Source organism: Leptonychotes weddellii, chromosome 8 (genome assembly GCF_054177405.1).
Source record: "Leptonychotes weddellii isolate Sample4059 chromosome 8, ASM5417740v2, whole genome shotgun sequence".
Taxonomy (NCBI): Eukaryota; Metazoa; Chordata; class Mammalia; order Carnivora; family Phocidae; genus Leptonychotes; species Leptonychotes weddellii.
Genome location: NC_138376.1, coordinates 96,426,296 through 96,441,954, shown reverse-complemented (window position 1 = coordinate 96,441,954; position 15,659 = coordinate 96,426,296). Strand labels below are relative to the sequence as shown.

General features: G+C 35.5%; 1 protein-coding gene across 4 annotated transcripts in view; it reads right to left on the bottom strand.

The window, feature by feature from the left end:
• Positions 1-15,659, bottom strand: part of TRMT11 (tRNA methyltransferase 11) — a 53,369-nt gene that overhangs the window by 14,059 nt on the left and 23,651 nt on the right. For 3 of the 4 annotated variants that reach the window (XR_014147930.1, XM_081828942.1, XM_081828944.1), the window contains 3 exons: positions 14,856-14,928; positions 14,604-14,735; positions 6,182-6,302 (listed from right to left, as the gene is read on the bottom strand). Coding sequence is in view for 3 of the 4 variants with exons in the window: in XM_081828942.1 (XP_081685068.1) it covers positions 6,182-6,302; positions 14,604-14,735; positions 14,856-14,928 (326 nt within the window). In the remaining variant the exon portion in view is untranslated. Of the gene's footprint in view, positions 1-3,406; positions 3,481-6,181; positions 6,303-14,603; positions 14,736-14,855; positions 14,929-15,659 lie in introns of all 4 variants that reach the window. The other variant, XM_081828943.1, reaches the window with a different exon arrangement.

Below are 15,659 nucleotides of genomic sequence, written 5' to 3'. Positions count from 1 at the left end.
AGCACATACCCTCCCCAATGTCTATCACCCAGCCACCCCATCCCTCTCACCCCCCACCATTTCAGCAACCCTCAGTTTGTTTCCTGAGATTAAGAATTCCTCATATCAGTGAGGTCATATGATACATGTCCTTCTCTGATTTACTTATTTCACTTAACATAATACCCTCCAGTTCCATCCACGTCATCGCAAATGGCAAGATCTCAGTCCTTCTTGGCCTTTCTCTCTCTCATACGTACACATTTGGATGGTAATGAATACTTTACTGTATTAGGACCTCCATTAAAGTTCATATCTAATTACCATGTTCTTACTTAGTATCACCCGGTCTTATTTTTCTCACTGATAAATGAAGCAATGTCTCCCTTCCCACGGGCACATTCTATGACTGAAATCTTCACACCTTATCTCTAATCTTTCATAGCTCTAATCGAAAGGAAAATATCCACTGTCCTGGCAAAATAGGCAAAAAACAAAATATTTCAGAAAGAAAGGTCAGCCACGAAGAACCACCTTTAATTCATATAGCTGCCAAAACAAGTTACAGCATTAATCCTGAGAACGGATAAAGTATAATGAAATAGGCACAAGCATTATGTCAGCAAATCATCAGGTCATGACTAGCAACACTACTATCATTCTAACATGTAATCTACTTATCACAAAGACTAATTTCTTCTACTTCAAGTCATCCGTGAGTCATTTTCTCAAACAAGAGACCTTGGTGTCTCTTCTCTCCCTTCGTCATTTAGAACATGTTACAATGTTAATGGTTGTTTCTCTCTCCATAGCTTCAAAATCTCCTGGTCCATAAGTCAAATCCCTCAGTTTTGGACACCTGCCATTCTGATTAACGAAGCATTGTTCATCAGCTTCGTGATAGTGGACTCTTTATTCAATCCAAAATTTTAAAAATTAACATTAATTCTCATCACCTGCCACTATGACCTCCCAATATTCCCTATTTTAAATCATCTGAACTATATTGACTAGCTCACATAATGTAACTTTAGTCTAAATTAGTGTCCATATAATACCTAGAATTCAACTTACCTATACTTCAGTACTTCTCAAATCACAGCATGTCAGGTAAACAAGTCACAAAACAAACAGGGCACATGATGGCTCATTTAGTGCAACGGCAACTTAAGATACTTTTTTTTTACACTTAAACATACTATAGAATAGACTTTAAAAGCTGCATTAATGTTTAAAAAGATTTTAAGGAAGTTTCAAAAATGAATACTTTGGATACTCTTTCATCTGTCCAAGTATACCGTTGGAAAAGGTTGACAAGGTACTGTTTTAGGCAATTTTCACTGAAGATGTAACTATTACATTCATATTCTGGTCTGTTCTGGACAACTCTGGAAATTGGAATTTTTTTCCAATGAACTTTATATGAGAAAAATGTTTTACAGAAGTAACCACTGTGACCACAAATATATATATATCAGCGTCAACCACATGTTGTATCAACAGGAAAAATGAATTCTAGTAAAACAAATCACATTCCACCATGGCCCCATGAACAATGAGGAAAAACGATCTTTAGAAGAAACTAGAAATATGCCACTCAAGAATATTTGCCTTTTAACCCTGGCATGTTCCAAAAGCAGAAACTGTCTTCGCAAAGAGGCAATATGATGCATAAAAAAGGTCAAAGAATTTCAAGTACAAAGAAAAGTTTTGGTCTCAACTCAGCTACTTCCTAGTCTCTAAAATTAGCAAAATAACATGATCAGATGGGTATGAAAGCTCTGTAAACAATAAGTAGCATAAATCATTCCCTTCTCTTTCAGACTGTATCAACAGGGACTAATGGCTTCTCTTATCAGGTATTTTCATTAATATGGGTAGCAAAAATTTTCTTCTTTACTACTAATGCTCAACAAGCAAGTCTAAAAACTATAGCAATAATGAAAAGACAAAATTTTACAATACACCTACATTCTTTAGACAGTTTTCTCATTCATAACTTAAGTTTACATTCTAAAAGGGGAGAGGGAGAACACTTTATAACAATGTATCAAGTGGGCCAAAAGTTATACTGAAGTTAAACCTAACAAGTGACAAACCAAAAATGCAGAAAGACAGTACACAAGAGTGTAAAAATCTACAATTAATAGTCTTCCATTGCCAAAGTCAACACGCTGAACAAGGCCGAGGGTAATTTGTTAGACGCGTATGAGAACTGTTTGACAATTTTATGTCATCACTTGAATTATAAAGGACTAGGATCTTGCTGCAATTATATACAGTCCTCTCCATACAAACAGAAGGTAGAAATGAAGTGATTAATTCAAAACCAAACATGATTAATTTAACGTGACAAAGTATTTTCAGTTATAGTACACTGCATACTAGTTAAAACTCACTGATTAAATTTGATCTTATAAAGTGAAGACTGTTTCAAAAAATTATTTGAGCACTAGGCTTTTTCCTGTTTTTTAAATCAATTTGAAAGGACAAAAGTAAAATAATAAAAACAAAAATTAACACTGCCTTTCAAGGTTTAAAAACATCTAAGGTGAGTGCCCTTAGTTAGCATTTTTATGTAGAAGAAAATTGTCAGAAACATCCTTAGATCATTCTCTACTTCTCCCAAGTATCAAATAGATGCCTACAGAAATATTATAAATCTGGAAAGAGTACTGGAAAAAAAAAGATTCTCTTAAATAAATTAAACTTAAAGGAAAGCAAATGCAAAATGACAACAGGTCTCAATTCTGCCACTAAGATAGAAATGACTGGTTTATTATGTGGCCCCCATTATTAGAGTACTTTCTCTATATTTTCTTCTGAACAGTGTTTCAAGCCATCATAACCATCATATGGTGCAAGTACTACTTATGGAGGCCACAACATAAAGAATACTGATGTCATTCATTCTACTTTCTAATATCAAGACTTAAAATTATAAAATCTACAGGTACTATTTCTATTTTTTACATGTATTACTCATGTGCCTGGCACATAAATGTTATTACTAACTCAAATAATTACATTAAGTGCTGTGATTTCTAAGACCTTCAGTGTTACTAATTTAAATTATTATATGCCTTACTTCCCTCAAAATACTAAAAGACAAACATATACATGAGAAGTAACTGACTGGAAGAGCATGAAAAAAGTATACTTTAACATGCAACAGAGGCCTCTTATTCATTGTGATAGATGTTGGTAATTGTTAGTGATATGGACTGAACTGTGTCCCCCCAAAATTCATATACTGAAGCCCTAACCCACAATATGACTGTACTTGGAGACTGAGCCTTAAAGGAGATGATTAAAGTTAAATGAAATCATAAGGGTGGGGCTCTAATCTAATAGGACTGATGTCCCTGTAAGCAGAGAGAAAACCAAGAGTATGTGCATACAGAAGACATAGCAAGAAGGTGGCTACCTGCAATCCAGCAAGAGGTCTCATCAGAAACCAAACCTGCTGGCACCTTGACCTTGGACTTCCAGCCTCCTGAACTATAAGAAAATAAACTTCTGTTATTTAAGTCACTCAGTCTGTGGTATTCTGCTATAGTAGCCCAAACAGACTAATACTACAGTTAGTTAATTGAAAAAGTCAGTAAAAGCAGGAAAAAATGAAAACGTTTTGTAAATATGCTGAACATCTTAACTTAAAAAACCGAATATTCATTTATCAATCTTTTGATATAGAATCAGGACCTATAAAGATTTTCAGTTTTGGCTTCTGTAAAATGATGCAAGAACTTAAAGACTCTTTTTTTTTTTTTAAAGATTTTATTTATTTATTTGAGAGAGAGAATGAGAGACAGAGAGCACGAGAGGGAAGAGGGTCAGAGGGAGAAGCAGACCCCCTGCTGAGCAGGGAGCCCGATGCGGGACTCGATCCCAGGACTCCCGGATCATGACCTGAGCCGAAGGCAGTCGCTTAACCAACTGAGCCACCCAGGTGCCCGAACTTAAAGACTCTTAAAAGCAATCTGGGTAGGGAAACCTAGAATGGGCTAACTTTTTTCCAACCCTTTATAGTCATCTCACCCATTCCCAGTCCAAGAGTCTTTCTTTGCAACTCACTTCATCCTATCTTTCTGAAGTATTGCACTTAGCTTTTCTAAGTGCAACAACTTTATTCTCACACTCACATTTCACTGGTCTAACTAGCATTTAGTTAGACTACATAATTACCATACCAAATATAACTGACTTAAACAGTTCACAAAACAAACACAACTGATTCATGGCAAACAGACAATTCAGCTGGTAGGTACAGAAGTGTACAGACATAGTAGAGATCAAGCAAGTCAACAGCTGGAAGTATCTGACATGTTACAGGCATAAGTATTGGTGTTTTAGAACAAAAATGGCCAGTACTAGTTAATCAACTGAATTTGAAATGGAGGTTAGTTAAGAGGACTTCTACTATATATCCAAATAAATGTTGTCCGGCCAAAATTGTCACTTCAGAAGATTGTCATTGTGTCAAACAACTTGGAAACCCCTCTTTTAGAATTTCTGAATCTTCTTAATGTTTTAAATATTTAATAGTAGATCATCATCCTTGGAACAGGTTCTGATTTCCAAAAAACAACAATTAAATGACCAGTCTGCTATAAAATGTGAGCACCAAAGCCCAGTAACACAATTTGAAGAAAAGCAAGGTGTTACTATACAGCAAAATAACTGTTTAAGGGGCGCCTGGGTGGCTCAGATGGTTAAGCATCTGCCTTCGGCTCAGGTCATGATCCCAGGGTCCTGGGATCGAGTTCCGCATGGGGCTCCCTGCTCCGCGGGAAGCCTGCTTCTCCCTCTGCCTCTCTCTCTCTCTCTCTCATGAATAAATAAATAAATAAAATCTTTAAAAAATAAATAAATAAATAAATGTTTAATATTAATATATTTTTTAAATATAAGTCTAAAAGTTTCAAGAATATACAGAATAATTATGATATAAATATGAGTACAAGATGCCACCCCAAGGATATTGTTTGAATATAAACTTGTTTTAAAAATGACAACCACTTATGTTAATTCTATCACATATACCTGTATATAAATACACAAACACATACACACCTACACAACCACCCCTGAGTGAACACAGATCAACTATTTATATGCATAAACGGCTTACGCTTTCTGAAATGCCCTGATACTGGAGCCTGATTACTGAAGAGAGTTTATGTCACATTGAATCTTATTCGGTAATGAAAAGGAGTCACTAAAGTTTTGGCATAAAGAAGTTAGGAAGAGTCATTTAACAATTAAGAACTAGAGGTGTGAAAAATGGAAAAAAGATAATTTAGGAGATGATCAGCACAAACCAGGTATATGGTGATAAGATCTAAGAGACAGATAGCAAATGAAAACTAAAAGGACAAAAACAAGAAATATATAATAATATATTCAAAAAGCACTATATAAATATTAGTTTTCATTACTGTGAAAGAATCCTTAAACTATGAATTAGATGAAAAAAAATCCAATGTGGAGATGAGTATGACAAAATCTTCAGGCAGTAACACTCTGTTCTTTTCTGCTTACCCTACAGATCAAAAACATAGATGGGGCTTACTCAAGTTTAGTGAATTTGGGAAAGCTATGGTTGTCAATCCAGATAAGTATAGCCCAAGGAGCATTCTGCAGATTTAATTAAGCTCCATTATGAGGCATTTTTCATATCAATTCTCATCTGGATATGAAATAACAGATGTTTTGTTCTTCTCAAGAAGTGTGTGTGTGTGTATGTGTGTGTGTATTAGAGAAAGAGAGAGAGAGAGAGAACAGGTGTTGGGCCCTAACAGATAACAGCAAATTACTTTTTCCATTATATAAAGTGACATTTTCTCTTCAGAATAGTCTGTAATCGAGCAGGTCTTGCTTTTGGAGAAAAAATGGTAACTAGTAGATTGCTAATTAAACAACAGTTGTTTAATTAAGTGTGCTTTTTTTTAACTGCACTAGTGGCAAAGATGAGAAGTTAAGGTCAACTTCTATTTCTATTCTGCTATTCAACTTCTATATCGAACCCCTACCCTCTAAATTCCACCAAATCCCACAAACCTCTTGAACTTCTGCCTCTTCCTGAATTCAGTAACTTTTTAAAAATCAAGGACTAACAATTCCAAACTCCATTACAAGAAAACTAAAAAAATCTTTGGATTCTTCCAGAATTTATCCAAAAAATACTAGGATAATTTACCTCAAATTTCTTCACCTTTTCCATTGTTATCAAGCGCCTTGATGTGTGACTGGAAAGCTTCTGCTCACAGTTGCTAATAAGTTTCAGGCAAGGGTGCCAGGGTACCATCTCTTCAGTGTATCTGAAGAAAGAACAGCTGACTTTTAGGAACACTCACATGCAAAGACCACACAGGATCATCACAGAGTTATCCAATGTGGTAAGGACATCCCCCCACTACATGCTGTTCCATTTTATTTCACATAGGCTAACTGTCCAGACAATCCATAAACAATCTGTATTTTTTTTTATTTTATTATGTTATGTTAATCACCAAACATCATTAGTTTTTGATATAGTGTTCCATGATTCATTGTTTGCGTATAACACCCAGTGCTCCATTCAATACATGCCCTCCTTAATACCCATCAACTGGCTAACCCATCTGCCCACCCCCCTCCCCTCTAAAACTCTCAGTTTGTTTCTCAGAGTCCATAGTCTTTCATGGTTCGTCTCCCCCTCCGATTTCCCCCCCTTCATTTTTCCCTTCCTACTTTTTTTTTTTTTTTAATATATAATGTATTATTTGTTTCAGAGGTACAGGTCTGTGATTCATCAGTCTTACACAATTCACAGCAATCTATATTTTTAAAAAGCAAAGTATTTCAATATTACCACATCCAAAAAAAAAAGTAGTTTAAATTATTTTACCTGTAGACTGAGAATATGTTTTATGGAAGAATACCAAGCGTTTAAACCACAAAAATACAAGACAATGACTCTATCCTAAAGGATTCCAGAAGAGCACGTAAGACAGAAATATATTCTACAACAACCCCCTGACATTCATGAGGGACTGATTCATGTGGAGATTTTTTATAAATTCCCAAAGAATAATGTCCACTCAGCATATACTTGCCCTATAAAATGAAGTGTCCCTGCAAAATTTTAATGACATCTTAAGACTTCTATTAACTTTGTATATACAGGACTAAGGTTAGATTATTCAAATAAACTACCAATAAAATAAGCGCTCCATGGTCACCTTAACCATGAAATAAAATCAAAGCCACGATCATGAGCAGGGGTGACTGCTGCTACGCAGCACACATACTATGTGAATGGAGAGGACATCTCGAAAGCAGGACAGTCAGGGTGCAGGAGTTCAGAACCTGACATCTGACAGGTTGTTGGCATCACTCCTGGTAGAAGAAACAGGTGACAGATGAGGGGGAAACGGCTATGGAGCAGAATGCTGAAGAACAGCAGCGGAGGGGTCTCACTAGGTATGGGTACCACTAAGAACACTGTAGATTGCCAGTTTTTATTTTTCCTTTGCAAATCTTGATACCTTTCTAGATAGTCTCCACAAACATTTATCACATGGGAAATTTTAAAGCTCTGGTCCAAACTGGGAAAGGTACCAATCAGCACTTCCTGTAAAGGACCACCATCTCAGCTAGCCTGTTCCAATGCGTCAACATGGTTTTCACTGCCACTCTTTTACTGACTTCTCTAGCCCCTGTGACCTTCAGTGAGCTCTCCCTCATTACCTCAACCACATGCTCAAAACCTTCATCACCCACTTACCAGGCAACATTCATAATGCACCTCCACTGTATTATCAGTGGAAGGAATTCTCTTGAAGTCATTCTCTGCATCCTTCCTTAAGGCTTTCCATTAAGTAATGAATGACCATTTCAGTTTTCGCCTGATCTAACAATTCTCTAATGTTCACTATATAGTCAGAAATGTTGGTATTTCTCGTAACATTAGTTGACATCAAATCTGTAATCTTCACACGAAGCATTTACGATATGAAGGAATACATTCTACACCATGGTTAACAGAAAGAACAGCCTTGACCTTAAGCTTGAAAAAGCAGGGTTTGTGGATGTATGAAACAGTATTTGTCAAACTTAGTTATGTACCCTTGTTTTAAAGGAAAAAAAAAAATCTTATTTCCTGGCAGACTTGACTTAAAGTATTACTAAAATGTAACGTAAAGATATTTTACATTACGTTTAAAGAGATATAAAGTTCATATGCTTACATCCCTTATATAACTATAAAACCAAAACAAATTTACAAATCAAATCTAAAAGTACAAAACCAATACAATTTTAATTGATACTGATGACCCAAATCATGCTAAGCTGCTGAAACAGAGTCACCAGGCATTTGGCTTAAGAGCAGAAAAACAAATTTTTGTTTTAGATTAGCTTTTCAGCTTGATCTTTGAGTTCAAGCATGAAAGAACATCATTTGGGTAATCATTATCATTAACAGGCTTGTTTTTAACCACTGCCCTATTATACTAGAACCAATCAATTTAGCAGTATACTCCCAAAACACCATGCTAAGAATTTTAAAATATCAGTTAACAAAAAATTCTTTACTATATGTGTCCTAATATATTTCATACAAACATACTGCAATATACTATTTGCAAACTGTTAAAAATAGAAGCCATAAATCCGTACTACGCCTGGGTCATTATGATAGTATGGTATGCTACCTTAATTTCATTTTTATTACTATAGCCCTACAATCCAAACAATCTATTTAAAACCTAAATCAGCCACAATAGGAAAATCCAGAGAGACAGATAAGTGGCTGCCAGGGGCAGAAGTGGTGGTGAATGCTTATGTGTATGGGGTTTCTTTTGGGGTGACAAAAATGTTCCAGAATTAGAAAGTGGTAATGGTTGTACAACTTTGTGGATATACTAAATACCATGGAGTTGTAAACTGTAAAAAGGTGACTTGCATGATATACAAATTATATTACATCATTTTTTAAAAAGCAAAACTGTGCGCATAGACCCCTAGCTTTTCCACGAATCAATTTTGACACTCATTTTCCTATGAACCTTCACGCCTCAAGCTATTTCCAAGTGTCACTAGAATTTCACCTCCCATTTGAGAAACAGATTTTGCACTAATTAGAGCACTCACTGAAAACAGTTCAAAGGATCACTTTTTCTTGCTTCCTAGTTAAGAGATGAAAAACATGAGCACTGGGTTTTACACGCAATTAATGAATCGTTGAACACTATATCAAAAACTAATGATGTACTATATGTTGGCTAACTGAACATAAAAAAAAGAAAAAAGAAAAACATGTTCTTTCACTGCTCTGAGCTACTCCAAAATTCACTTTACTAAAGTTTATTCCCTAGGTAAATCAAACCATCATACTATATACACCTTAAACTTATACAGTGAGGTATGTCAATTATTTCTCAATAGAATTGAAAAAAAATGTACCCCCCAAATCCTACACTGGGGCATACTTTATTAAGCTTCTTTACTTTGTCAACGTTTTTATCACAAGCAGTAGCAGTGGGATTTCTATTAAAGAACATCTTTCACAAAGAAATGCAGTTTCTAATCACCTCAAGAGAGTTATCTGTGTCTAATGCAAATGAGAAAAGAACACTATGGATACATAAAGTCTGAGCAGACAGCTGCACTCAGTAGCTTAGCAATTCCTATAACATCAAACACACGTGAGTTGAATTTATGCCATCCAAATGACTATCACACAGACCTTCAGGGTCACTTGCAAGTAGCTAAAACTGAATAATAAACCCATAAATACCAACAGCTTACAGTAATTTTATGTGGTCAGTCTCTATGAGTGATAAGAATAAACTACTATGACAGCACAGATGAAAGATTAATTCTGCTGAGAAGGGTTGGAAAAGTTCATAGAGGTGGTGACAGTTAAGCCAGGTCTTGAAAGATGACTAGAATTTTATCAGCTGAGGAAAGAAGAAATGGTTTATCAAGCAATGGGGACAGAATAAATAAAGGTGAAAAGATACAAAGTGTACAGAGCATCTTGATACTGGCAAAAAATCCAATACACTAGAGTGGGGAAAATCTATATTCGAGGAAATACAGCAAGTTTGTTGAGTAGCAATTTCTTCACTGCAATTTAAATTACCAAACAGAAAATCCTTTTTCAATTATCAGCTCTGACAATTCTTCACAAATAACTAAGCTTTTAGATAATACTTTATTTTTATTATGTCTTACCCTTTTCAAAATGCCCTGGGTTTAAAGAATACCTGAACTTGATTATAATATGTAATTCTTATTTTTTTTAAAGATTTTATTTATTCATTTGAGACAGAGATACGGAGAGAGAGCATGAGCAGGGAGAGAGGCAGAGGGAGAGGGAGAAGCCGACTCCCCGCTGAGCAGGAAGCCTGATGCAAGGCATAATCCCAGGATCTGGACATCATGACCTGGGCCGAAGGCAGACACTTAACTGACTGAGCCACCCAGGTGCTCCTATAATTCCTATTTTTAAACTTGAATCGAGTAACAGAATTTGTTTGAATAAATAAATTCAGTAGTAGGACTAAAAGCCTATATTTACAACACCAAAAGTAAAAAAGTTTTAAAATTGAGCTGTGCTAATGTATAATTTTAAAATGAAATCTTCATTCTTAGTTCAACAAAAAGCCATATTTTTAATACAACATAATCAAACTAATTCTAAATTGTTTAATTCAGAAGCAAGAACATTATTTCAAACTTTTGCAGATGATTTTGGTCTTAAAATCCTAATAATATTGTGCTATTTCAAAAGAACAAAGATTTTGTATGACATACAATACAGAAGTGAAAATAATTCATTTCCTAATGAACACTAAGTTCATTAATAAGTTAACAGTAATAATAATTAATACTTCATTAATAAAATCACCTTAGGCTAAAGGGAAGGAGACCATATTCTTCCTATAACTGCCCTGAGGTGACCTCTGAAAAATGGTTTGCTATTCACTTGACCCAGAAAAACCCTACAAAATCATGCAAATCAAGAGGTTCAAATCTTCGCGTTCACTTTAAGAACACAAATGAAACTGCCCACACCGCCAAGGCAATGCATATCTGAAAAGCCACCAAGTATCTGAAGGCTGTCACACTGCAGAAGCCATTTTATCTCTACACTGATGGAGGTGGTAGGTGTGCCCGGGCCAAAGAGCTGGTGGCCCAAAAACAGTGCTGAATTTTTACTGCACATGCTGACAAATGCAGAGAGTAATGCCAAATTTAAGGGTCTGGATGCAGACTTTCTGGTCATTAAGCTCATCCAGGTGAACAAAGCCCCCAAGATGTGACATAGAACGTACAGGGCTCATGGTCAGATTAACCTATACGTGAGCTCTCCCTGCCACCCTGAGAGGATCCTGACTGGAAAAGAGCAGACTGTTTCTAAACCAGAAGAGGAGGTTGCACAGAAGAAAAAGATACCCCAGAAGAAACTGCAGAAACAAAAATTTACTGCCTAGGAGTAAATTCTGCATAAAATAAATGCAAATAAAAGTATAAACAAAAAAAAAAAACAAAGGGAAGGAAAAACAGAAGTCTAGTAATGAACATCAGAGGACGTGGACATAACTTTCTCCAGGGATGAAGTCAGGGAAATAAATATCATAGTCTTCCCATGTGTGCGTTAGCCACATACCTGGACGAAATCTTTCCCTTGATAAACATCTAAGGTAAAAAAGGTGGTAAAAACATGTATCCCTTTTCTACTTCTAAAATATCCCTCTGATAATATGCATTTGGAAATTTTCCCTTGTTGAAAATTATTAAAATCAAGAAGTCACTGAAAAAATATCCAGTGTCCATTTTGTAAGATCTTTAGAAATACTAAAAATACTTAAAAGTACCTCCAATTTAATTTTGTATGAAGAGAAAGGAAAAAAAACAAAAGAACTACAAAAGATATTCTTAAGTACATTCAACTTCAATTATAATTAAATAATAAAGTACAAAATAGTGGACAGTCAGAAATGCTAAAAAATAAGAAGTACACAAAAACTAATGGGGATATTTCAAAAGGACAGAGGAACCACCTCAAATTGACTCCCACTGATCAAATCTGAGACAATCTGAGCAACAAAATAGTGACAGTAATGAATTATAACCCAATGAATAATATAAGCATCCATGATTCCATAGCAAAATAAATTAATAAATTTGTAAACAAATGGGGAAAATTTGTAAACAAATGGGGAAAGAAGGGAAAACTCTTCCTTACAGTAGGATGCCAACTTACAAATGCAGAAGGAATGATGGAACACAAAAGCCATCATTGTAGTGGTTGTCAACAGTGGAGTTGTCAATGTGAATAGTGATTTGATGAAGAACAAGATACTGATGTAAGCTTGGGATATCTCCCCCATGAAATACTAATCAAAGGAGAAAATGATGGCTCACAGTGGAGAACCCTAACAGAGAACAAAATGATCAGATGATCAAGTTTCAGATCGCTAGTAGGGGTTAACTCCACGTGCCCCATGATGCAATGCATGAAAAACACAGTATAATTTTTGTGGTGTTCCTACCAAGGGCACTACCTAAATCTGGTCATAAAAGAAACATCAATTTTCTCTCTGACCCTCCTTGCCACCTCCCTCTCTAAAAAAAACAAAAACAAAAACATCAGATGGACCCTGATTGAAGGTCAACCTTTAATATAAGCCATATACTCTACAAAACTGTCAACGACACAAAAGATAAGAAAAGAATGGAGACATATTCCAGACTGGAGGAGAACGACATGATGGGTTAATAGAGCACATTTTCTCAGATGGACCGCTACTGGCAAAATTTGAATAGGGTCCATAAAATGGACAGCAGTGTTATCAATGCTGATTTCCAAACTTGGAGGGTTGATTGTGGTTTGACAAGAATGTTCTTATTTCTAAGAAATATAATGAAGTATGCAGGGGTTATGGGGAATCATTATCTGCAACTTCACAAATAGTTCCAAAAAAGATGAATTGATAATGGGTATGTGATTAATGTAATGGGTAAGGAAAATGGGTAAGTTGGAAAATCTGGATGAGGAGAGTTTTTCGTGTTACATTTGAAACTTTCAGGTAAGTCTGAAATTACCTCAAAATAAATTTTTTAAAAATTTAGTCCTGAAACTTGAGTTAAAACAGTAAGCTTCTCTTTCTCTCTCAAATAAATAAACAAATCTTTAATTAAAAAAACAGGGTAGGGGGACACCTGGGAGGCTCAGTTGGTTGAGTGTCCAACTCTTGGTTTCGGCTCAGTGATCTTGGGGTCATGGGGTCCAGCCCTGCATCAGGCTGCAAGCTCAGTGGGGAGTCTGCCTAGGATTCTCTCTCTCCCTCTCCCCGACCCCTTCCCCACTCTGCATGCACGTGTGTACATGCACACTTTCTCTCTCAAATAAATAAATCTTAAAAAAAAACAGTAAGCTTGCTGCTGGAATTCAGCTTGTCTAAGGCAGGAACCATTTTTGTATAGAAACAAACAAAAGTGATCTTCTCCAAAAATATTAGTAAAACTCCATCTATCACTTCACATACCAGGCACCTGAGATCTGGCAGACTGCTGAATTAAGTGAACACAGCCACAGGAATAAGGAAACCAAACAGCTAGCTAGCTATTAACTGTAGACAAGTCACTTCACTCCTTGGAATTTATTTTCCTTATTTCTAAAGTGAAAAGATTAAATGAGATTATCACTAGCAGCAAAACATAAGGCCAGTATTAAGGAGCCTGGGCATGAATGCGTACACTCTTATCAGCTGATAAACAAATGCGTGACTAAAGTCAGGCCATGGTAACTTCCAACACAACATTTATAAAACAAAAAACAGCACAGCTTCCAACTGCTGAGGACCATCCCCATTTTGTAAAGATAGTAACACTGTTTTAAAATGCTTTCTGTACAATTATGTATAGTAAATATAGGAACTAAAACAATTTTTAAAAAGATTACTATGGCAGATTAGAGAAACAGCCAAATTTTGAGCTTGATATTAAATTTTCTTTCAAATTTAAAGATCCTGTCTTATTCAAGATATCTTGTGTTTCATTGTTGATGTACACAGCTCTGCTTATAATTAATAATTACTGAATAATAAAACCCAAACCAACAATGTGGAACATAATCAGGGCTTTAAATACAAGCACAGCTTTTATTTTGGTGTTAGCTTTTAAAAAAGATTTATTGCATTTAAGGCGATCATAATAGCCAATATATGTTAAAGCTAGCTTGGAGCAGATGAATCCCTCAACTAAATTCATATATTTCTGTCACATGTTCTTTGTTTTGTTCTTTTTAACGACTATTTAAAAATGTAAAAAACCGTCTTAGCTCAACCCATCTTAGCTCAAATGCCTTATAAAACAGGTGAGGACCATATCTGGCCCACAGGCTATAGTTTGCCAACTCCTGATGTAAAATAAAAAGGTCAAAGCAATTCAATCAATAAGAGGATGGGGTCTGTTTTATACACATATGTAGGTAAACAAAGACTATTATAAACATTAAACACAAAGATATTTACCCTGAATCCAATTAAAAATAGGGAAAAAATGTTAGATTTACAAATACCATAACAAAAGTGAAATTAAAAATAAAATTAGTTAACATTACATACTCTGGTGTGTACACTGGTAACCAATAGACTAGTCTTCCACCTAACACAAGGGTCTCAGCTGCAAAGTTTAACAGGTCAAAAAACATATCACTCAGATGATAACTCAAGGAAACAGGAACATGGCTTTCTGGACTAGAAAAAGAGAACAAAATTTCAAAATCAGTGAAAAACCTTAAGACTGTTAAACAGCTAATTAAAAAGAACAACATGCTTCTTCTCAAAATAGTAACATCATATTTAACTTTCACTTACCATTTTTCCATGCCCTTTGGTATTTCCTTCTGAGAACCTGTTCTTCTTGTAGATTCTCTGATACCATATGGAGCTAGACAGAAAACACAAATAATGTGGATAGTCAAAAGTCACCTCATCACCAGTTAGGTGTAGATGGATATCATGGGCCTCCAGATGGGACACTCGGAGAGGAACACATCGCCACCTGTGAAATATTCCAGCCGAGAATGCATAACACAAGGAACATTCTATTTAAAACACTGGGAGGGACAACAGGCCACCATGTTCTTGAAAAATGCCTATGTCATGAAAAGACAGAGAAAGGCTGTGACAGTGTGACAAACTAAAAGAGATATTACCAAATGTAATACCTGACACCAGACTGGATACTGTCCCAGAGGGAAAAACAAAGAAATAAAGGGATATTACTGGGTGACTGACAAAAGTGGATGACAAAATAAAATTAAACTATTGCATTGACTTATTGAAAATGTTAACTGTACTCTGGCTACCTAAGAGACTATCCCTATTTTACACACTGAAGTATAGGGGTAAAAGGCCATAGTGTATCCAACTCACTCTCAATGGATTAAAAAAAAATTATACTTTATATAAATATACATACAGAATGAGAACAAACAATAAATTGGATTGTTAATAAAAAGTCACCCAATTTTTATAAAGTAGATTCAAACTGACAGTGTAATGCCTTGATAATTTTTCTTTTGTTAGGTCTGAAACCACCTGAGTTACCAAAGAACTGAAGTGAGCTAAGATGGAACGGTTGAGATACACTTGCCACTATTTACAGACTTACTGCAA